A 21,496-nucleotide genomic window follows, 5' to 3' on the forward strand; every position below is an offset into this window, starting at 1 on the left:
AGCTCATCCAGCCCAGGCTGAGGCCAAGCTTGTTCAGCTGGAGGATCCTGGCTCTGTCTGCACCCAAGGCACAAACCTGCTTGTAGCGAACGTAGGTGGTGGCCACCCCTGGGGGGGGAAGGCAGAGGCTGTCAGCTGGGCACCACTGCCCCTGGCACTGCCAGGATGCTGCCAGGCAGAGGCACTGCCTCCCATCCAGAGTCTCACACTGCAAGTTAGGAGCCAGCAGGGAGAGCAGCTCCAAGGAGCAGCAGCTGGGAGTGCTGGGGGCCAGCAAGGTCCCCAGGAGCCAGCAAGGAGCCCTCAGGGCCAAGGAGCTCCATGGGGGCCTGGGGGGCATGGAGAAGAGTGTGGCCAGCAGGGCAGGGCAGGGGCTGCTGCCCCTCTGCTCTGCCCCAGCCAGGCCACAGCTGGAGCCCTGGGGCCAGCTCTGGGCTCCCCAGCTCAGGAGGGACAGAGAAGTGCTGGAGAGAGCCCAGGGGAGGCTGGGAAGCTGCTGAGGGGCCTGGAGCAGCTCTGGCAGCAGCAAAGGCTGAGAGCCCTGGGGCTGAGAGCCTGGAGCAGAGCAGCCCCAGAGGGCAGCTGAGCAATGCTCAGCAAGAGCTAAAGGAGCTGTGGGGGGCAAGAGGCTGGGGCCAGGCTCTGCTGAGTGGTGCCCAGGGCCAGGCCAAGGGGCAAGGGGCACAAAGTGTCAGGCAGGAGGTTGGAGCTGAGCAGGAGGAGAAAGTTGTTTGGGGTGAGGCTGCTGGAGCCTGGAGCAGGCTGCCCAGAGAGGTTGTGGAGTCTGCTGGGGGGGAGAGCTTCCAACCCCCCCTGGGCACTGTGCCCCTGGGCAAGCTGCTGGGGGAGCCCTGCTGGGGCAGGGGTTGGAGTGGCTGAGCTCTGCTGGGGGAGCCCTGCTGGGGCAGGGGTTGGAGTGGCTGAGCCCTGCTGGGGGAGCCCTGCTGGGGCAGGGGTTGGAGCTCCAGAGCTCCCTTCCAGCCTGCACTGCGCTGGGCTCTGGGATCCTGTGGCTGGGGACAGGACAGGGACAGGCAGAGAGCTGCGGCTGGGTGCTGCTGTGTGACTGCAACCAGAGGCCTAAGGGAGATGCAGAACCGGCCCTCGCCTCGCAGGTCCAAGCCCCCTGCGGTCTCTCCGCAGCCCGCCCGGGCCCGGCCGCCGCCGTCAGGGTACCGTCGTAAGAGGCGCCCGCAGCGCAGAGCCCTTCCGCACCGCCAGAGGGCAGCAGAGGGCACCGCCAGAGAGCCTCACACCCGACTAGAGCTACACCGCCGGCGCGGCAGGCGGGGGGCGACTTGCCCAATCGCAGCGGCCGCCGGGCGGCGGGGCGGGAAGAGAGCCAGACAGACAGCGGGCTGGACCAATCAGAACACGAGGCCCGCCCGGCTCCCGCCGTTGCGTCGTCGCGGCCCGGGGCGGGCCTCGGGCACCGGAAGCGGCCTGGTCCCGCACCGTCGCTTCCGGCGCCGCCGCCGCCGCCCTGCGCGAGATGTAGCGGCCGGTGAGTGCGGCCGGGACGGGACGGGACGGGACCGGACCGGGAGGGGAGGGGGTGCCCGGGCGCGGCGCTGTCCCCGGGCCGCCCCCTCGGCCCCGCCGGTGCGCCGCGGGGAGGCCGCGGCCGGGCCCTGAGTCGCAGCCCCGCGGCGGGGCCCGGCCCGGGGCAGGGTGCGCGGCCGGCCGCCGCTTCCCGCTGACTCTCTTGTTCCTCGCTCCCCAGCGCGGCGGCAGAAGGACGCGGAGGGAGCTCGCCTCGGCTCGCAGCAGCGCCGCCGCCGCCGCCGCCATGGCCTCCCGCAAGGCCTCCGCCGCCGCGCAGGGCAACGCGCTGGGGGCCGCCGGCCGGGACAGAGCGCACCTGGAGCTGGCCGAGCTGGGGCCGCTCCTGGAGGAGAAGGGGGACCCGGGGGCCGCCGGCTCGGCCAGCGTGAGTCTGCCTTCCCTTCCCCCCCGCCCCACCCCGTGCCGCGGGCGCTGCCGCAGCCGCCGCCGGCTCCGCTCCCCCCACCGGCTCCGCGCCTTTCCCCCACGGCTCCGCTCCTTCCCCCCCGGCTCCGCTCCCCCCCCGACTCCGCTCCTTCCCCCCCCGGCTCCGCTCCTTCCCCCCCCGGCTCCGCTCCTTCCCCCCCCGGCTCCGCTCCTTCCCCCCCGGCTGCGCTCCTTCCCCCCCGGCTGCGCTCCTTCCCCCCCGGCTGCGCTCCTTCCCCCCCGGCTCCGCTCCTCTCCCCCCGGCTCCGCTCCTTCCCCCCCCGGCTCCGCTCCTTCCCCCCCCGGCTCCGCTCCTTCCCCCCCCGGCTCCGCTCCTCTCCCCCCGGCTCCGCTCCTTCCCCCCCCGGCTCCGCTCCTTCCCCCCCCGGCTCCGCTCCTTCCCCCCCCGGCTCCGCTCCTCTCCCCCCGGCTCGGCTCCGCTCCCCCCCCCCGGCTCGGCTCCGCTCCCCCCCCCGGCTCGGCTCCGCTCCCCCCCCCGGCTCCGCTCCTTCCCTCCCCGGCTCCGCTCCTTCCCTCCCCGGCTCCGCTCCTTCCCCCCCGGCTCCGCTCCTTCCCCCCCCGGCTCCGCTCCTTCCCTCCCCGGCTCCGCTCCTTCCCCCCCGGCTCCGCTCCTTCCCCCCCCGGCTCCGCTCCTTCCCCCCCGGCTCCGCTCCTTCCCCCCCGACTCCGCTCCTCTCCCCCGGCTCCGCTCCTTCCCCCCCCGGCTCCGCTCCTTCCCCCCCCGGCTCCGCTCCCCTCCCCCCGGCTCCGCTCCTTCCCCCCCGGCTCCGCTCCTTCCCCCCCGGCTCCGCTCCCCTCCCCCCGGCTCCGCTCCCCTCCCCCCGGCTCCGCTCCCCTCCCCCCGGCTCCGCTCCTTCCCCCCCGGCTCCGCTCCTTCCCCCCCGGCTCCGCTCCCCTCCCCCCGGCTCCGCTCCCCTCCCCCCGGCTCCGCTCCTTTCCCCCCCGGCTCCGCCCCCCCCCCGGCTCCGCTCCCCCCGGCTCGGCTCCGCTCCCCCCGGCCCGGCTCGGCGCCGCTCCCCCTCCGGCTCCGCTCCCCCCCCCGCCCCTCCTGGGGCATCGCCGGCAGCGCCTCGCCCCTTATCCCCGCAGCGCCTGGAAGGCTGCGGGCTGGCTGGGGGCGTTTGGCACAGCCTCGGGGCCCAGCTGTGCCCTGTGCCAGCTCGGGCAGGCCGGCAGAGGTTCTGCTCCGGGGAGGCTGCCCCTGGCTGCGGGGCAGTGCTGCTGTCCCCCAGCTGTGCAGTGCTGTCCCCAGCTGTGCAGTGCTGCTGTCCCCCAGCTGTGCAGTGCTGCTGTCCCCCAGCTGTGCAGCGCTGTCCCCCAGCTGTGCAGCGCTGTCCCCAGCTGTGCAGTGCTGCTGTCCCCAGCTGTGCAGCGCTGCCCCAGCTGTGCAGCGCTGTCCCCAGCTGTGCTGCGCTGTCCCCAGCTGTGCTGCGCTGTCCCCAGCTGTGCAGCGCTGTCCCCAGCTGTGCAGTGCTGCTGTCCCCAGCTGTGCAGTGCTGTCCCCAGCTGTGCAGCGCTGTCCCCCAGCTGTGCAGCGCTGTCCCCCAGCTGTGCTGCGCTGTCCCCCAGCTGTGCAGTGCTGCTGTCCCCCAGCTGTGCAGTGCTGTCCCCCAGCTGTGCAGTGCTGCTGTCCCCCAGCTGTGCAGTGCTGTCCCCCAGCTGTGCAGTGCTGCTGTCCCCCAGCTGTGCAGTGCTGCTGTCCCCCAGCTGTGCTGCGCTGTCCCCCAGCTGTGCTGCGCTGTCCCCCAGCTGTGCTGCGCTGTCCCCCAGCTGTGCTGCGCTGTCCCCCAGCTGTGCAGTGCTGCTGTCCCTCAGCTGTGCAGCGCTGTCCCCCAGCTGTGCTGTGCTGCTGTCCCCCAGCTGTGCAGCGCTGTCCCCAGCTGTGCAGCGCTGTCCCCAGCTGTGCAGTGCTGTCCCCCAGCTGTGCAGTGCTGCTGTCCCCCAGCTGTGCAGCGCTGTCCCCCAGCTGTGCAGTGCTGCTGTCCCCCAGCTGTGCAGCGCTGTCCCCCAGCTGTGCAGTGCTGCTGTCCCCCAGCTGTGCTGCGCTGTCCCCAGCTGTGCAGTGCTGTCCCTCAGCTGTGCAGCGCTGTCCCCCAGCTGTGCAGTGCTGCTGTCCCCCAGCTGTGCAGTGCTGCTGTCCCCCAGCTGTGCAGTGCTGTCCCCAGCTGTGCAGTGCTGTCCCCAGCTGTGCTGCGCTGTCCCCAGCTGTGCAGCGCTGTCCCCAGCTGTGCTGCGCTGTCCCCCAGCTGTGCAGTGCTGCTGTCCCCCAGCTGTGCAGCGCTGTCCCCCAGCTGTGCAGTGCTGTCCCCCAGCTGTGCAGTGCTGTCCCCAGCTGTGCAGTGCTGTCCCCCAGCTGTGCAGTGCTGTCCCCCAGCCGTGCAGTGCTGTCCCCAGCCGTGCAGTGCTGTCCCCAGCTGTGCTGCGCTGTCCCCCACCTGTGCAGCGCTGTCCCCCAGCTGTGCAGTGCTGTCCCCCAGCTGTGCAGTGCTGCTGTCCCCCAGCTGTGCAGTGCTGCTGTCCCCCAGCTGTGCAGTGCTGTCCCCAGCTGTGCAGTGCTGTCCCCAGCTGTGCAGTGCTGTCCCTCAGCTGTGCAGTGCTGCTGTCCCCCAGCTGTGCAGTGCTGTCCCCAGCTGTGCAGTGCTGCTGTCCCCCAGCTGTGCTGCGCTGTCCCCAGCTGTGCAGTGCTGTCCCTCAGCTGTGCAGTGCTGCTGTCCCCCAGCTGTGCTGCGCTGTCCCCCAGCTGTGCTGCGCTGTCCCCCAGCTGTGCAGTGCTGTCCCCCAGCTGTGCTGCGCTGTCCCCAGCTGTGCAGTGCTGTCCCCCAGCTGTGCAGTGCTGTCCCCAGCTGTGCAGTGCTGTCCCCAGCTGTGCAGTGCTGTCCCCCAGCTGTGCAGTGCTGTCCCCCAGCTGTGCAGCGCTGTCCCCCAGCTGTGCAGCGCTGTCCCCCAGCTGTGCAGCGCTGTCCCCCAGCTGTGCAGCGCTGTCCCCCAGCTGTGCAGTGCTGTCCCCCAGCTGTGCAGCGCTGTCCCCCAGCTGTGCAGCGCTGTCCCCCAGCTGTGCAGCGCTGTCCCCCAGCTGTGCAGTGCTGCTGTCCCCCAGCTGTGCAGCGCTGTCCCCCAGCTGTGCAGTGCTGCTGTCCCCCAGCTGTGCTGCGCTGTCCCCAGCTGTGCAGTGCTGTCCCTCAGCTGTGCAGCGCTGTCCCCCAGCTGTGCAGTGCTGCTGTCCCCCAGCTGTGCAGTGCTGCTGTCCCCCAGCTGTGCAGTGCTGTCCCCAGCTGTGCAGTGCTGTCCCCAGCTGTGCTGCGCTGTCCCCAGCTGTGCAGCGCTGTCCCCAGCTGTGCTGCGCTGTCCCCCAGCTGTGCAGTGCTGCTGTCCCCCAGCTGTGCAGCGCTGTCCCCCAGCTGTGCAGTGCTGTCCCCCAGCTGTGCAGTGCTGTCCCCAGCTGTGCAGTGCTGTCCCCCAGCTGTGCAGTGCTGTCCCCCAGCCGTGCAGTGCTGTCCCCAGCTGTGCTGCGCTGTCCCCCACCTGTGCAGCGCTGTCCCCCACCTGTGCAGCGCTGTCCCCCAGCTGTGCAGTGCTGTCCCCCAGCTGTGCAGTGCTGCTGTCCCCCAGCTGTGCAGTGCTGCTGTCCCCCAGCTGTGCAGTGCTGTCCCCAGCTGTGCAGTGCTGTCCCTCAGCTGTGCAGTGCTGCTGTCCCCCAGCTGTGCAGTGCTGTCCCCAGCTGTGCAGTGCTGCTGTCCCCCAGCTGTGCTGCGCTGTCCCCAGCTGTGCAGTGCTGTCCCTCAGCTGTGCAGTGCTGCTGTCCCCCAGCTGTGCTGCGCTGTCCCCCAGCTGTGCTGCGCTGTCCCCCAGCTGTGCTGCGCTGTCCCCAGCTGTGCAGTGCTGTCCCCCAGCTGTGCAGTGCTGTCCCCAGCTGTGCAGTGCTGTCCCCAGCTGTGCAGTGCTGTCCCCCAGCTGTGCAGCGCTGTCCCCCAGCTGTGCAGCGCTGTCCCCCAGCTGTGCAGCGCTGTCCCCCAGCTGTGCAGCGCTGTCCCCCAGCTGTGCAGCGCTGTCCCCCAGCTGTGCAGCGCTGTCCCCCAGCTGTGCAGCGCTGTCCCCCAGCTGTGCAGCGCTGTCCCCCAGCTGTGCAGTGCTGTCCCCCAGCTGTGCAGCGCTGTCCCCCAGCTGTGCAGCGCTGTCCCCCAGCTGTGCAGCGCTGTCCCCCAGCTGTGCAGCGCTGTCCCCAGCTGTGCAGCGCTGTCCCCAGCTGTGCAGTGCTGTCCCCAGCTGTGCAGTGCTGCTGTCCCCCAGCTGTGCAGTGCTGTCCCCCAGCTGTGCAGTGCTGCTGTCCCCCAGCTGTGCAGTGCTGTCCCCAGCTGTGCAGCGCTGTCCCCCAGCTGTGCTGCGCTGTCCCCCAGCTGTGCAGTGCTGTCCCCAGCTGTGCAGTGCTGCTGTCCCCCAGCTGTGCAGTGCTGTCCCCCAGCTGTGCAGTGCTGTCCCCAGCTGTGCAGCGCTGTCCCCAGCTGTGCAGTGCTGTCCCCCAGCTGTGCAGTGCTGTCCCCCAGCTGTGCAGTGCTGTCCCCAGCTGTGCAGTGCTGTCCCCAGCTGTGCAGTGCTGTCCCCCAGCTGTGCAGTGCTGTCCCCCAGCTGTGCAGTGCTGTCCCCAGCTGTGCAGTGCTGCTGTCCCCCAGCTGTGCAGCGCTGTCCCCAGCTGTGCTGCGCTGTCCCCAGCTGTGCTGCGCTGTCCCCCAGCTGTGCAGTGCTGTCCCCCAGCTGTGCAGTGCTGTCCCCCAGCTGTGCAGTGCTGTCCCCCAGCTGTGCAGTGCTGTCCCCAGCTGTGCAGTGCTGCTGTCCCCCAGCTGTGCAGCGCTGTCCCCAGCTGTGCTGCGCTGTCCCCAGCTGTGCTGCGCTGTCCCCCAGCTGTGCAGTGCTGTCCCCCAGCTGTGCTGCGCTGTCCCCCAGCTGTGCAGTGCTGTCCCCCAGCTGTGCAGCGCTGTCCCCAGCTGTGCTGCGCTGTCCCCAGCTGTGCAGTGCTGTCCCCAGCTGTGCTGCGCTGTCCCCCAGCTGTGCTGCGCTGTCCCCCAGCTGTGCAGTGCTGCTGTCCCCCAGCTGTGCAGTGCTGCTGTCCCCCAGCTGTGCAGTGCTGCTGTCCCCCAGCTGTGCTGCGCTGTCCCCCAGCTGTGCAGTGCTGTCCCCAGCTGTGCAGTGCTGTCCCCCAGCTGTGCAGCGCTGTCCCCAGCTCTGCAGTGCTGTCCCCAGCTGTGCAGCGCTGTCCCCAGCTGTGCAGTGCTGCTGTCCCCCAGCTGTGCAGTGCTGTCCCCAGCTGTGCTGCGCTGTCCCCAGCTGTGCAGTGCTGTCCCCCAGCTGTGCTGCGCTGTCCCCCAGCTGTGCAGTGCTGTCCCCAGCTGTGCAGCGCTGTCCCCAGCTGTGCAGCGCTGTCCCCCAGCTGTGCAGTGCTGTCCCCCAGCTGTGCAGCGCTGTCCCCCAGCTGTGCAGTGCTGTCCCCCATCTGTGCAGTGCTGTCCCCCAGCTGTGCAGTGCTGTCCCCCAGCTGTGCAGTGCTGCTGTCCCCAGCTGTGCTGCGCTGTCCCCCAGCTGTGCAGCGCTGTCCCCAGCTGTGCAGTGCTGTCCCCCAGCTGTGCAGTGCTGCTGTCCCCAGCTGTGCAGCGCTGTCCCCCAGCTGTGCAGTGCTGCTGTCCCCCAGCTGTGCAGTGCTGCTGTCCCCCAGCTGTGCAGTGCTGCTGTCCCCCAGCTGTGCTGTGCTGTCCCCCAGCTGTGCTGCGCTGTCCCCCAGCTGTGCAGTGCTGTCCCCCAGCTGTGCTGCGCTGTCCCCAGCTGTGCAGTGCTGCTGTCCCCCAGCTGTGCAGTGCTGTCCCCCAGCTGTGCAGTGCTGTCCCCCAGCTGTGCAGCGCTGTCCCCAGCTGTGCAGTGCTGTCCCCCAGCTGTGCAGTGCTGTCCCCCAGCTGTGCAGTGCTGCTGTCCCCAGCTGTGCAGTGCTGTCCCCCAGCTGTGCAGTGCTGTCCCCCAGCTGTGCAGTGCTGTCCCCCAGCTGTGCAGTGCTGCTGTCCCCCAGCTGTGCAGTGCTGTCCCCCAGCTGTGCAGTGCTGTCCCCCAGCTGTGCAGTGCTGTCCCCCAGCTGTGCAGTGCTGCTGTCCCCCAGCTGTGCAGTGCTGTCCCCCAGCTGTGCAGTGCTGTCCCCCAGCTGTGCAGTGCTGTCCCCCAGCTGTGCTGCGCTGTCCCCCAGCTGTGCAGTGCTGCTGTCCCCTAGCTGTGCAGTGCTGTCCCCCAGCTGTGCAGTGCTGTCCCCCAGCTGTTCCAGCTGTGCAGGGCTGGGACTCACCTTTCCCACCCCCCCCCGAGGGCAGGGAGGATTGAGGGCGCTGGGCCAGGGTGGGCAGAGTGCTCCCAGCCCAGGAGCTGCTGCCTGCACTCCCTGCTGGGCTGGGGGCTGGGGTGCAGGGCCAGGGCTCCTGCCTGGGCCTTGTGGCTGCTCCAGGCTTGGCTGCAGGGCTGGAAGCTCCCCTTGGTACTCTGCCTCTCAGCAGGGAGGGAGCTGTGCTGAGCCTGCCTGGGGGGGCGGAGGCAGTGGAGTCTTGCATGAGCAGTGACCAGCAGCCCCTGCCTGGCCCCCTGGGGAGGGGGGAGGCCCCAGGTGCTCTCTGCAGGCTGCTCCCAAGGCCAGCAGTGGCTTCCTCCCAGCCCTTCCCCCCTCCAGACTGAAGACCCTCCCTGCCCAGCAGCCCGGGAGGAGGAGGAGGAGGTGGTCCGGGTGCTGACCCTGCCCCTGCAGGCTCACCACGCCATGGAGAAGATGGAAGAGTTTGTCTACAAGGTAGGAGGCTTGCAGGGCTCCCCCCAGGCCTCAGGGCCCAGGCTTGGGCTGCTGAGCAGAGGCCAGGACCTGCCCCTGGGGGCTGCAGCTCTGGGGGCTGCCTGCAGCTCTGCTCACCTGAGCCTGCTCCCAGCAGCAGCTCCTGGCACTGGGGTGGGAAGAGGCTGCTGGCAGCTGGGGAGCACTGCTGGGGGGGGGAGGTTGTGCCCCCTCATGCCCTGAGGAGCAGCCCCAGGGCCTCTGCCTTCCTCTGCTGGGGCCTGGCAGCGTTGGGCACGTTGCTGCCTTCACCTGGGGCCTGTCCTTGTGGTGACAGCAGCTGAGGGCCAGCCTGGAGCCTTCCCCAGCCAGGCCTCCCTCTTCCCCAGGCCAGCTGGGAGCAGTTCCCCCTGCAGGGAGCAGTTCCCCAAGGCAAGGAGCAGTTCCCCACTGCAGGGAGCAGTTCCCCCTGCAGGGAGCAGTTCCCCAAGGCAAGGAGCAGTTCCCCACTGCAAGGAGCAGTTCCCCCTGCAGGGAGCAGTTCCCCCTGCAGGGAGCAGTTCCCCAAGGCAAGGAGCAGTTCCCCACTGCAAGGAGCAGTTCCCCCTGCAGGAAGCAGTTGCTTGGGGTCTGGGAGGCTTAAACCTGAGGGTGCCAATCACCTCCAGCCCCACTGGTTGGGGGGGACACATAGAATCCCAGAGGGGCAGCTTGGAAGGGACCCCAAGGGTCACCTGGCCCAAGCTCTGCAGGTGGTGATGCAGCTGAAATGAGCTGGCCCAGCACCCTGGCAGGCTGCAAACTGCCCCCCCTGGGGAGGCCTGCAGTGTGAGAGGCCTTCAGGGGCTCCCAGGGGGTGAGGAGGCTGCAAACTGCCCCCCTGGGGAGCCCTGCAGTGTGAGAGGCCTTCAGGGGCTCCCAGGGGGGGCTGAGGCTGAACTTGCTCCCCCTGAGCAGCTCTGGCTGTGGGGAAGGCTCCTGCTGGGCTCCCTCCAGGCAGGGGCTGGGTCTCTGGGGGGTGGGCAGCAGGCTGGGGGCTGGCTGGGGGCTGTGGGCAGCAGGCTGGGGGCAGCTGGCTGGGGGCTGTGGGGTCCCCAGCAGGCTGGGGGCAGCAGGCTGGGGGCTGGGGTCTGTGGGGTCCCCAGCAGGCCCTGGGCTGTTGCAGGTGTGGGAAGGGCGCTGGAGAGTGATCCCCTACGAGGTGCTGCCGGACTGGCTGAAGGACAATGATTACCTCCTGCACGGCCACAGGCCTCCAATGCCCTCCTTCAGGGCCTGCTTCAGGAGCATCTTCCGCATCCACACCGAGACAGGCAACATCTGGACACATCTGCTGGGTGAGAGGGGCTGGGGGGGGCTGGGGGGCTGCCCGGGGGGGGCCTGGGGCCAGAGAGCCACAGCAGGGCTTGGCTTGGGAGGGAGAGCAAAGCTCAGCCAGCTCCAGCCCCCTGCCATGCCCAGGGACACCTCCCCCCAGCACAGCCTGCTCAGGGCCTCATCCAGCCTGGTCCTGAACACCTCCAGGCAGGGCACAGCCACAGCCTCCCTGGGCAGCCTGTGCCAGGCTCTCCCCAGCCTCACTCTCAGCAATCTCTTCCTCCTCTCCACTCTCAGTCTCTCCTCTCCCAGCTCAAAGCCATTGTTCCTCCTCCTGTCCCTCCCAGCCCTTGGCCCAAGTCCCTCCCCAGCTCTCCTGGAGCCCTTCAGCTCCTGCAAGGCTGCTCTGAGGTCTCCCTGGAGCCTTCTCCTCTCCAGGCTGCACAGCCCCAGCTCTCCCAGCCTGGCCCCACAGGGGAGGTTCTGCAGCCTCTGCTCATCTCTGTGGCCTCCTCTGGAGCCTCTCCAGCAGCTCCAGGTCCTCCTTGTGCTGGGGGCCCAGAGCTGGAGGCAGTGCTGCAGGTGGGGGCTGAGCAGAGCAGAGCAGAGGGGCAGAATCCCCTCCCTGTGCTGCTGCTCTCCCTGCCCTGGCTGCACATGGAGTGCACCCTGAGCCTGCCAGCAAGGCTTGGGGCTCTGCCTCTCCTCAGATGTGCTCAGCAAAGCCTCCCTACAGCTCCATGCACCATGAGAGCCAAAGCAAACCTGATATTCATGAGCAGCTAAGTGAGGAGATGGCTCTGGGGGCCATGGCTTGGGGGCCATGGTGGTGGTTGGGTCATGGTTGGGCTCAGTGACCTTAGAAGGCTTTTCCAAGCCAGCTCTCCCAGCCTGGCCTTCACTTCCCCCTGTCCCTTCTATCACAGGCTCCTGGATCCTCTCCCAGCCTGGCCCCACAGGGAGGGGCTGCAGCCTCTGAGCATCTCTGAGGCCTCCTCTGGCCCTGCCCAGCAGTTCACCTCCCTTTGTGCTGGGGACTCCAGGACCTGCTGGCCCTGGGCCCTGACTGCCTCTGAGGCCTCCCTTTGAGGACTGAGTGTCCTGTGTGTGCAGGCAGCTGGGTGCTGAGCTGCCCCAGAGGTGCTGGGCTGAGAGCAGCTGGGACAGCAGCTCTGAGCTGGGTGAGAAACTGGCTGGAGGCTGAGCCCAGAGAGTGGTGGTGAATGGTGCCACAGCCAGCTGGCAGCCAGGCACCAGTGCTGTGCCCCAGGGAGCAGTGCTGGGCCCTGTGCTCTTTAACATCTTCATTGATGATCTGGAGGAGGGGATGGAGTCAGTCAGCAGCAAATGTGCAGCTGACAGCAAGCTGGGGGCAGAGGCTGGTCAGTGAGAGGGCAGAAGGGCTCTGCAGAGGGACCTTGCCAGGCTGCACAGCTGGGCAGAGGCCAACAGGATGGCATTCAACAAGTCCCAGTGCCAGGGGCTGCACTTTGGCCACAGCAACCCCAGGCAGAGCTCCAGGCTGGGGGCAGAGTGGCTGAGAGCTGCCAAAGAGAGAGGGAGCTGGGGGTGCTGATTGACAGCTGCCTGAACAGGAGGCAGCAGTGTGCCCAGGGGGCCAAGAAGGCCAAGGGCATCCTGGCCTGCAGCAGGCAGAGTGTGGCCAGCAGGAGCAGGGAGCTCATCCTGCCCTGTGCTCAGCACTGCTGAGGCCACACCTGGAGTCCTGTGGCCAGCTCTGGGCTCCTCAGGTCAGGAAAGAGGTTGAGCTGCTGGAAGGTGTCCAGAGAAGGGCAACAAAGCTGGGGAGGGGTCTGGGGCACAGCCCTGGGAGGAGAGGCTGAGGGAGCTGGGGTTGCTTAGCCTGCAGAAGAGGAGGCTCAGGGGAGATCTTCTTGCTCTCTGCAACTCCCTGCAGGGAGGTTGGAGCCAGGTGGGGGTTGGGCTCTTCTCCCAGGCCCCCAGCAGGAGAACAAGAGGACACAGTCTCAAGCTGTGCCAGGGGAGGTTTAGGCTGGAGGGGAGGAGAAAATTCTTCCCAGCCAGAGAGATTGGCCCTGGGGATGTGCTGCCCAGGGAGGTGGTGGAGTCCCCATCCCTGGAGGTGCTCCAGAGGGGATTGGATGTGGCACTTGGAGCCAGGGTTTAGTCATGAGGTCTGTGGTGACAGCTTGGACTTGATGATCCTCAAGGTCTCTCCCAGCCTTGGTGACTCTGTGATGCTGTGAGAGCAGGACAGAGGTGCTGGGCTGAGAGCAGGCCAGGGCCTTGCAGCAGGAGGGGCTGAGCTCAGCCACTGTTGGGGGCTGTGCTGAGTGGGACACAGGGAAGTGTCCTGGGCAGAGCAGGAGAGCCTCAGAGTGGCTTGTGCTGAGAGCAGGGCTGGCTCTGAGAGCAGGGCTGGCTCTGAGAGCAGGGCTGGCCCTGAGCCCTCTCCCTGGCCCCAGCACCACTGCTCTGTGCCTACAGCCCACTGCCAGCCCAGCCCTGGGTGCAGCTCAGCACCTGGGAGCAGGATCTGTCCCGGGCCTGTGCTGCAGAGCAGAGCCAGGGTTGGGCTGCTCCTGGAGTCAGCCACAGGATCCTCCACTCCCAGCCTGGGTTGGGTGGGAAGAGACCTTCAGAGCTCCTCCAGCCCAAGCCCTGCAGCCCCCAGGGACAGCCCCAAGCCCAGCAGGCTGCTCCCAGCCCCACACAACCTGCCCTGCCCTGCAGCCAGCCCTGGGGCAGCTCCCAGCTCTCTGGGCAGCCTGGCACAGGCTCTCCCCACCCTCAGCACCAAACATTTCTCTTTCTCTCCACTCCCAATCTGCTTCTTTCAGTTCCAAACCATCTCCCCTTGGCCTGGCACATCAGGCCCTGCTCTAAACTCTGTCCCCAGCTTTCTTCTTGGCCTCTTTCAGCACTGCAAGGCCACCAGGAGGTCTCCCTGGAGCCTTCTCCTCTCTAGGCTGCACAACCCCAACCCTCCCAGCCTGGCTCCCAGCAGAGGGCTTCCAGCCCTGCCAGCACTGCTGTGGCCTTCTCTGGCCCTGCTCCCCCAGCTCCCTGTCTGTGCTGAGGCCTGCAGGGCTGCACACAGTGGTCCCAGTGAGGCCTTGTGAAGGATCAGTGCTGGGGGGGGGGGGTGGATACCCCAGGCCTGGGTGGGGAGGAGCTGCTGCTGGTGCCTGCAGGGTGAGGGCAGCTGGTGTGGCAGCAGCTGCTCAAAGCTCTGCCCCCAGCTGCCCTGGGGCACTGAGGGCTGCTCTGAAGGCCTCCCTGGGCCCTGCTCCTGCCTCACCCTGCCCTTTGTGTTCCTGCCAGGCTTTGTTCTGTTCCTGTGCTTGGGCATCCTGACCATGCTGCGCCCCAACATGTACTTCATGGCTCCCCTGCAGGAGAAAGTGGTCTTTGGGATGTTCTTCCTGGGAGCAGTGCTGTGCCTCAGCTTCTCCTGGCTCTTCCACACTGTCTACTGCCACTCAGAGAAGGTCTCCAGGACGTTTTCCAAGTGAGTGAGCACAGGGCAGGGCCTTGGGGGTCCTGCAGGAGGCTTTGGCTTCTCCCAGCACTGCCCCCTGGGTGCTGCCCCCCTGCCAGAGGCTTGGGGAGCAAGCACCAAATCCAGCCTGGAGCTGAGGGGGAGCCACAGCTGGGGCCTGCAGGGCTCTGCCCTGGGCTTGGGCGCGGCAGGTTGGGTGAAGCAGCTTGGATCTAGCAGCTTGAGCATGGCAGCTTGGATCCGGCAGGTTGGGCGGGGCAGGTTGGGTGCGGCAGGTTGGGTGTGGCAGGTTGGGTGCGGCAGGTTGAGTGCAGCAGCTTGGATCTAGCAGCTTGGATCCGGCAGGTTGGGCGCAGCAGTTTGGGCATGGCAGGTTGGGTGCAGCAGGTTGGGTGCAGCAGCTTGGATCCGGCAGGTTGGGCACGGCAGGTTGGGCGGGGCAGGTTGGGCGGGGCAGGTTGGGCGGAGCAGGTTGGGCGGGGCAGGTTGGGTGCGGCAGGTTGGGTGTGGCAGGTTGGGTGTGGCAGGTTGGGTCTGCCAGCCTTGCTCCGGCAGGTTGGGCGTGGCAGGTTGGGCGCGGCAGGTTGGATCTGGCAGGTTGGGCGTGGCAGGTTGGGCAGGGCAGGTTGGGCGCGGCAGCTTGGATCTGGCAGGTTGGGCGCGGCAGCTTGGATCTGGCAGGTTGGGCAGGGCAGGTTGGGCGCGGCAGGTTGGATCTGGCAGGTTGGGCGCGGCAGGTTGGGTCTGCCAGCCTTGCTCCGGCAGGTTGGGCGTGGCAGGTTGGGCAGGGCAGGTTGGGTGCAGCAGGTTGGATCTGGCAGGTTGGGTCCAGCAGCTTGGATCCAGCAGCTTGGGTGCAGCAGCTTGGATCTGGCAGGTTGGGTGGAGCAGGTTGGGTGTGGCAGGTTGGGTGTGGCAGGTTGGCTCTGCCAGCCTTGCTCTGGCAGGTTGGGCGGGGCAGGATGGATCCGGCAGCTTGGGTGCGGCAGGTTGGGCGAAGCAGCTTGGGTCCGGCAGGTTGGGTCCAGCAGCTTGGGTCCGGCAGCTTCAGCACCCTCAGGTGGGGCAGGAAGGCCAAAACCTTGGGAAGCTGCAGCTCCTGAGCCCCCCCCTGCCTTTGGGACCCCTCCCCCTCCTGGCAGGGACCAACCCTGCTCCTCACCCCCCCAGCAGCATCTGCTGCCCTGTGGCACAGTGCCCAGCCAGGGAGGGGCTCCCTGCCCCGTGGTGCTCAGCACAGCACCCAGCAGCTCCCTGCCCCGTGGTGCTCAGCACAGCACCCAGCAGCTGCCTGCCCTGTGCTGCTCAGCACCTGCCTGCCCCGTGGTGCTCAGCACAGCACCCAGCAGCTCCCTGCCCCATGGTGCTCAGCACAGCACCCAGCAGCTCCCTGCCCTGTGCTGCTCAGCACCCAGCAGCTGCCTGCCCTTGGAGGCTCTCCCAGGCCCCTGGGGCTGCTGCTCAGCCCCTTTGGGGGGCAGCACATTCCTGGGGTGCCTCAAGTGTGAGGGGAGCCTCCAAGGGCATCCTGCCCACCCCCCTGCAGGGACAGCCCCAGCTGCAGCAGGCTGCCCAGGGCTGGGCCTGGCTGTGTGCAGGGCTGAGGCCTGCAGCCCCTCCTGGGCAGCCTGTGCCAGGCCCTCCCCAGCCTTGGTGCAGAGCCTCCTCCTGCTGCCCAACCTCAGCCTCCCCTGCTCCACCTTCAAACCTTTGCCCCTAGCCCCTACCACCTCAGGCCCTTGGAAGCAGCCTCCCTGCAGGGCCCAGGCCCTTCCTCCTGCCCCCCATGGTGGGGAGGTGCCCCCCACCCCCCTCCCCCCGGGGCTGGGGCTGCCCCCAGGCCGCAGGGCAGTGCCAGGCTGCTCCCCAGGAGCCTGGGGGGTGGTTCTGGGGGCCCCCCTGTGACTCTGTGTCCTTGCTGCAGGTTGGACTATTCAGGCATTGCACTGCTGATCATGGGCAGCTTTGTGCCCTGGCTCTACTACTCCTTCTACTGCTCCCCACAGCCCAGACTCATCTACCTCTCCATTGTCTGTGTGCTGGGCATCTCTGCCATCATCGTGGCCCAGTGGGACAGGTTTGCCACCCCCAAGCACAGGCAGACAAGAGCAGGTAGGAGCTCCCTGCCCCCACCCCAGCAGGCAGCCTGGGAGGGCTCCAGGGGGGCAGCTGGGGAAGGGCTCCCTGGGGGGTGGCTCCTGCTGCATGGGCAGAGCTGCAGGCACCCACAGCAGCTCCCAGCAGGGAGGCTGCATCCTGCTCCAGCTGGGCACGGGGCTGAGGTCCTCTCCTGGGCATCTCTGCCATCACTGGGGGACAGGTTTGCCACCCCCAGAGAGGAGCAGGCAGGGCTGGAGGAGCCCTGGGGTCTGCTCAGGTCCTGAGCTGGGGGCTGGGGCAGCCCTGGGGTCTGCTCAGGCTCTAGGCTGGGGGCTGGAGGAGCCCTGGGGTCTGCTCAGGCTCTGGGCTGGGGGAGCCCTGGGCTCTGCTCAGGCTGGGGGCTAGGGCAGCCCTGGGGTCTGCTCAGGTCCTGAGCTGGGGGCTGGGGCAGCCCTGGGGTCTGCTCAGGCTCTAGGCTGGGGGCTGGAGGAGCCCTGGGGTCTGCTCAGGCCCTGTCTGGGGGCTGGGGGAGCTCTGGGGTCTGCTCAGGCCTGGGGCTGGGGGAGCTCTGGGGTCTGCTCAGGCCTGGGGCTGGGGGAGCCCTGGGGTCTGCTCAGGCCCTGAGCTGGGGGCTAGGGGAGCCCTGGGGTCTGCTCAGGCTCTAGGCTGGGGGCTGGAGGAGCCCTGGGGTCTGCTCAGGCCCTGGGTTGGGGGCTAGGGGAGCCCTGGGGTCTGCTCAGGCCCTGGGCTGGGGGCTGGGGGAGCCCTGGGGTCTGCTCAGGCCCTGAGCTGGGGGCTAGGGGAGCCCTGGGGGTCTGCTCTGGCCCTGGGCTGGGGGCTAGGGGAGCCCTGGGGTCTGCTCAGGCCGTGGGCTCGGGCTGGGGGAGCCCTGGGGTCTGCTCTGGCCCTGGACTCAGGCTGGGGGAGCCCTGGGGTCTGCTCAGGCTCTGGGCTGGGGGCTGGGGGAGCCCTGGGGTCTGCTCTGGCCCTGGGCTGGGGGCTGGGTCTGGGGCAGCCCTGGGCTCTGCTGGGGGCTGGGTCCGGGGCAGCCCTGGCCCCTCCCTGCCCTGCCCCAGGGCCTCCCTGGCCTCTCTGTGTCCCGCAGGAGTGTTCCTGGGGCTGGGGCTGAGCGGGGTGGTGCCCACCATGCACTTCACCATGGCTGAGGGCTTCGTGAAGGCCACCACGGTGGGGCAGATGGGGTGGTTCTTCCTGATGGCCGTCATGTACATCACCGGCGCAGGGCTCTACGCCGCCCGCATCCCGGAGCGCTTCTTCCCCGGCAAGTTCGACATCTGGGTGAGTGGGGGCGGGGCTGGGGGCGGGCACGGGGCTGGGCTAGGGGCTGGACAAGGGGCACGGGGTGGGCACGGGGCCAGCATGGAGCTAGCAGGGGGCTGAGTAGGGAGCAGGCAGTGTGCCTGGCAGGGGGCTGGGTAGGGGGCTGAGCAGGGAGCAGGCAGTGTGCCTGGCAGGGGGCAGGCAGGGAGCAGGTAGTGTGCCTGGCAGGGGGCTGGGCAGGGGGCAGGCATGGGGCAGGCAGTGTGCCTGGCAGGGGGCTGGGCAGGGGGCAGGCAGGGGGCAGGCAGTGTGCCTGGCAGGGGGCTGGGCAGGGCCTGGCAGGCTGCTGAGCTCTCAGCTCTGCCCTACTGAGGCCTCACCTGCCCAGGGAGGAGGTGGAGTCCCCATCCCCGGGGGTGCTCAGGGAGAGCCTGGATGAGGCCCTTGGAACCTGGTTGGGTTGATCAGGAGCTGCTGGGGGCTGGGTTGGACTCCTGATGCTCTCTGAGGCCTTTTCCACCCTGCTCAGCTCTGCACTCCGTGGTGCAGGCTGCCCAGGGCCACCTCCGCCCTGCCCCCGGGGGGGAGGTTCAGCCTCTTGCATGGTTCTGTGCTGTGCTGCTGCTGCTCTGTGCCCTGGGGGCCGGCGGTGAGGAAGCCTTTGTGTGCTCCCTGCAGTTCCAGTCCCATCAGATCTTCCACGTGCTGGTGGTGGCCGCAGCCTTTGTGCACTTCTACGGCGTCTCCAACCTGCAGGAGTTCCGCTACGGCCTGGAGGGAGGCTGCACGGACGACTCCCTGCTCTGAGCGGCTTCCCCCTGCGCTGAGGGGCTCCGAGCGGCTCCTCCCTGCTCCGAGCGGCTCCTCCCTGCTCCGAGCGGCTCCTCCCTGCTCCGAGCGGCGACTCCCTGCTCCGGGCAGCGATTCCCTGCTCCGAGCGGCTCCTCCCTGCTCCGAGCGGCTCCTCCCTGCTCCGAGCGGCTCCTCCCTGCTCCGAGCGGCTCCTCCCTGCTCCGAGCGGCAACTCCCTGCTCCGAGCGGCAACTCCCTGCTCCGAGCGGCAACTCCCTGCTCCGGGCAGCTCCTCCCTGCTCTGGGCAGCTCCTCCCTGCTCCGGGCAGCGATTCCCTGCTCCGAGCGGCTTCCCCCTGCTCTGAGGGGCTCCGAGCGGCTCCTCCGTGCTCCGGGCAGCGATTCCCTGCTCTGAGGGGCTCCCTGCTCTGGGCAATTCCCTGCTCCGAGCAGCTCTTCCCTGCTCCGAGCGATTCCGTGCTCCGAGCGGCTCTGAGCGGCTTCCCCCTGCTCTGAGGGGCTCCGAGCAGCTCCTCCCTGCTCCGAGCGGCTCCGAGCGCCTCCTCCCTGCGCTCAGCGCCGCCCCGGGGCTGCCCCCGGCCTCGGCCCAAGCTTCCCAAGTGCTTCTTTTCAAACTCTCTTTTGTCTTTGCTAAAAACCCCAAGGAAGAGTCCCCCAGGAAGCTCGGGGGGGTGCTGCTGGCCTGAGGCTGGGGCTGGCCTGGGGCTGGGGCTGGGCCGGGCCCCGGTGGTCGTTGTTGTGGTTTGTGTTGGTTTAAGACACACAGAAACAAAACCTCCTTTGTGACCAAATCCTCACACACCTCCCCCCTCTCCCCCTGCCCCAGGCGTGGTGGCCTCCCTCCAGCCCTGGCTTGCCTCTTCCAGACACTTTTAACCCATTCTGTAGCCACCTCCCTCCCTGGGCACCCAGAGTGGTGCCAGCAGGGGCTGTTGGTGCCCCCCCTGCAGCACTCTCAGTCCCCTCCCTGGGCACCCAGAGTGGTGCCAGCAGGGGCTGTTGGTGCCCCCCCTGCAGCACTCTCAGTCCCCTCCCTGGGCACCCAGAGTGGTGCCAGCAGGGGCTGTTGGTGCCCCCCCCTGCAGCACTCTCAGTCCCTTCCCTGGGCACCCAGAGTGGTGCCAGCAGGGGCTGTTGGTGCCCCCCCCTGCAGCACTCTCAGTCCCCTCCCTGGGCACTCAGAGTGGTGCCAGCAGGGGCTGTTCGTGCCCCCCTGCAGCACTCTCAGTCCCCTCCCTGGGCACCCAGAGTGGTGCCAGCAGGGGCTGTTGGTGCCCTCCCTACAGCACTCTCAGTCCCTTCCCTGGGCACCCAGAGTGGTGCCAGCAGGGGCTGTTGGTGCCCCCCCCTGCAGCACTCTCAGTCCCTTCCCTGGGCACTCAGAGTGGTGCCAGCAGGGGCTGTTGGTGCCCTCCCTGCAGCACTCTCAGTCCCCTCCCTGGGCACTCAGAGTGGTGCCAGCAGGGGCTGTTGGTGCCCCCCCTGCAGCACTCAGTCCCTTTCCCTCCCCCTCAGCAGCACAGGAGCAAGCCCTGGGCCTTGCTGGAGGTGCTGCTGGCCAGGGCCCAGGCCCAGCTCGATGTAATTTAAGTTGTAATTGTCTTTGGGGGGGGGTGGGGGTTGGGCTGGGTTGGTTTGGGGTTTCTGGGGGGGGGGGGGGGGTTGGTTTTTTTTTTTCCCTTGACAGAGCAATGTAAAGAGAGAGGAAGAGACTATTTAATATTTAAGACTAAGCTTTAAGGAGGGGCTGCTGCCCCTGCCCCTGCCCCTGGGTGGCTGGGGGGGGTGAGGAGGGAGGGGGCAGGAGGGCAGCTGGGGAGCTGCTGTGGCTGAGTGAAATAAAAGAGGTCCTGGTTCAGTGGCTGCTGGCTGCTTCCTCTGGCCTGGGCTGGGAGGGGAGAGGCAGCTGGGGGTCTGCTGCTGGGGAGGGGGAGAGGGGGTTCTGCCACCCTGCTGCTGTGTTCACCTCGGGGACCCCCACCCCGGGGACCTGGAGCCGAGGGAGAGGGTCCCAGGGCAGGCCCCCAATGAGCAGGGGGTTGGAGAAGCTCCCCTGGGGGTTGGGGCTGTGCAGCCTGGAGAAGGCTCCAGGCAGAGCCCAGAGCAGCCTCCCACCCCTGAGGGGCTCCAGGAGGGAGTCTGGGCAGGGGCTGGGGGTGCCAGGCTGGGGCACAAGGAGCTGAAGCTGGGGCAGGGTGGATGCAGGTTGGGCAGCAGGGGGAAGCTCTGCACCAAGGCTGGGGAGAGCCTGGCACAGGCTGCCCAGGGAGGTGCTGGAGGCTCCAGGCCTGCAGGCAGGATCAGCCTGGCTGTGGCCCAGGGCAGCCTGCTCCAGCTGCAGCTGTCCCTGCAGGGGGGGTGGGCAAGATGCCCTGGGAGGCTCCCTTCAGCCCCAGATGCATTCTATGGAGCTGGGAGCACCCCAGGGATGTGCTCCCCCTGCCCCCCCCCCCAGGGATGTGCTCCCCCTGCCCCCCCAAGGGGCTGAGCAGCAGCCCGAGGGGTTTGGGACAGCCCCAGAGGGCAGGGAGCAGCTGGGTGCTGAGCACAGGGCAGGGAGCTGCTGGGTGCTGAGCAGCAGAGGGCAGGCAGCTGCTGGGTGCTGAGCACAGGGCAGGGAGCTGCTGGGTGCCGAGCACAGGGCAGGGAGCTGCTGGATGTGGCTCAGCTTGGAGGGGAGCAGCAGGGTCCCCTGGCTGCAGCCCAACCCTCCCCAGCTCCTACACCCCCCTGGGCTTCCCCCCAGGCAGCAGTGGGGAAGCCACCCAGAGCTCCAGGCAGGGCCCAGGAGACTCTTCCCTCCCCAGCAGGGCCCTGGGCACAGCTCAGCTGTGAGAGCAAGGCCCTCGGGCTGCACATGGAGCTGCACAGCACCCAGCTGCTGGGGGAGCACAGCTGGTGCTGAGCACAGCTGGATGCACAAAGGCCAGGGCCGGCCAGGGCCAGCTAGGGCCAGGCCAGCTAGGGCCAGGCAGGGCCAGGCCAGAGCCAGGCAGGGCCTCAGCTGAGAGCAGCAGAGAGCAGCCAGTGACACACAGGCAAGGAAATGCTCTTGGAAAGTTTCCTGAGGAAGCAGGGAGGAGGAAAAGCCCAGAGGAGGCTCCCAGCCCTCCCCACACCCAGGGGCTGGGGCTCTGAAGTGCCACCCTGGCAGCAGCTGCAGCAAGCAGGAAGCCCTGGAGCTGTGCTGGGGCAGAGGCTGAGAGGAGCGAGGGGAGGCTGCCAACAGCCTTGGCCCAGCCCTCCCTCAGCCCCTGCCTGCCACCCCTCCTGCCTTGGCCCAGCCCTCCCTCACCCCCTGCCTGCCACCCCTCCTGCCTTGGCCCCAGCCCTCCCTCAGCCCCTGCCTGCCACCCCTCCTGCCTTGGCCCCAGCCCTCCCTCAGCCCCTGCCTGCCACCCCTCCTGCCTTGGCCCCAGCCTCTCCTCTTCCTCCCCAGCTCTGCCTCAGGTTCCTGCCAGAGCACAGAGCCCAAGCTGCCCCCAGGCAGAGGAGGAGGCAGGGAGCAGCTCAGCCTGGGGGTGGAGCTGCTGCCAGGAGCACTGCCCCCAACACCCCTGCCCCCCAGCACCCCTGCCCCCAACACCACTACCCCCCAGCACCCCTGCCCCCCAGCACCCCTGCCCCCAGCAGCACTGCTCCCCAGCACCCCTGCCCCCCAGCACCCCTGCCCCCAGCACCCCTGCCCCCCAGCACCCCTGCCCCCCAGCACCACTGCTCCC

At 68.7% G+C, this 21,496-nt stretch overlaps 1 protein-coding gene across 1 annotated transcript; it reads left to right on the plus strand.

Moving 5' to 3' along the window:
• Window positions 1-1,422: 1,422 nt before the first annotated feature.
• On the plus strand, window positions 1,423-18,466 carry ADIPOR1 (adiponectin receptor 1). The gene is made up of 8 exons (XM_068164736.1): window positions 1,423-1,504; window positions 1,724-1,930; window positions 8,684-8,800; window positions 9,945-10,116; window positions 13,403-13,589; window positions 15,505-15,692; window positions 16,786-16,979; window positions 17,640-18,466. The coding sequence occupies exons 2-8, from the start codon at window positions 1,790-1,792 to the stop codon at window positions 17,766-17,768; spliced, it is 1,128 nt and encodes a 375-aa protein (XP_068020837.1). The 5' UTR covers window positions 1,423-1,504; window positions 1,724-1,789; the 3' UTR covers window positions 17,769-18,466.
• The last annotated feature ends 3,030 nt before the right edge of the window (window positions 18,467-21,496 follow it).

The sequence above is a fragment of the Melanerpes formicivorus genome, unplaced genomic scaffold (genome assembly GCF_026170545.1).
Source record: "Melanerpes formicivorus ecotype bairdi unplaced genomic scaffold, bMelFor1.0.p_v2 SCAF_82, whole genome shotgun sequence".
NCBI lineage: Eukaryota > Metazoa > Chordata > Aves > Piciformes > Picidae > Melanerpes > Melanerpes formicivorus.

Bases quoted from the DNA above. Each gene is read 5' to 3' on its own strand.
- ADIPOR1 (XM_068164736.1), top strand. From the start codon at position 1,790: ATGGCCTCCCGCAAGGCCTCCGCCGCCGCGCAGGGCAACGCGCTGGGG. The intron at 8,801-9,944 runs GTAGGAGGCTTG...GGGCTGTTGCAG, and splicing joins TGGAAGAGTTTGTCTACAAG to GTGTGGGAAGGGCGCTGGAG. The intron at 13,590-15,504 runs GTGAGTGAGCAC...TCCTTGCTGCAG, and splicing joins GTCTCCAGGACGTTTTCCAA to GTTGGACTATTCAGGCATTG.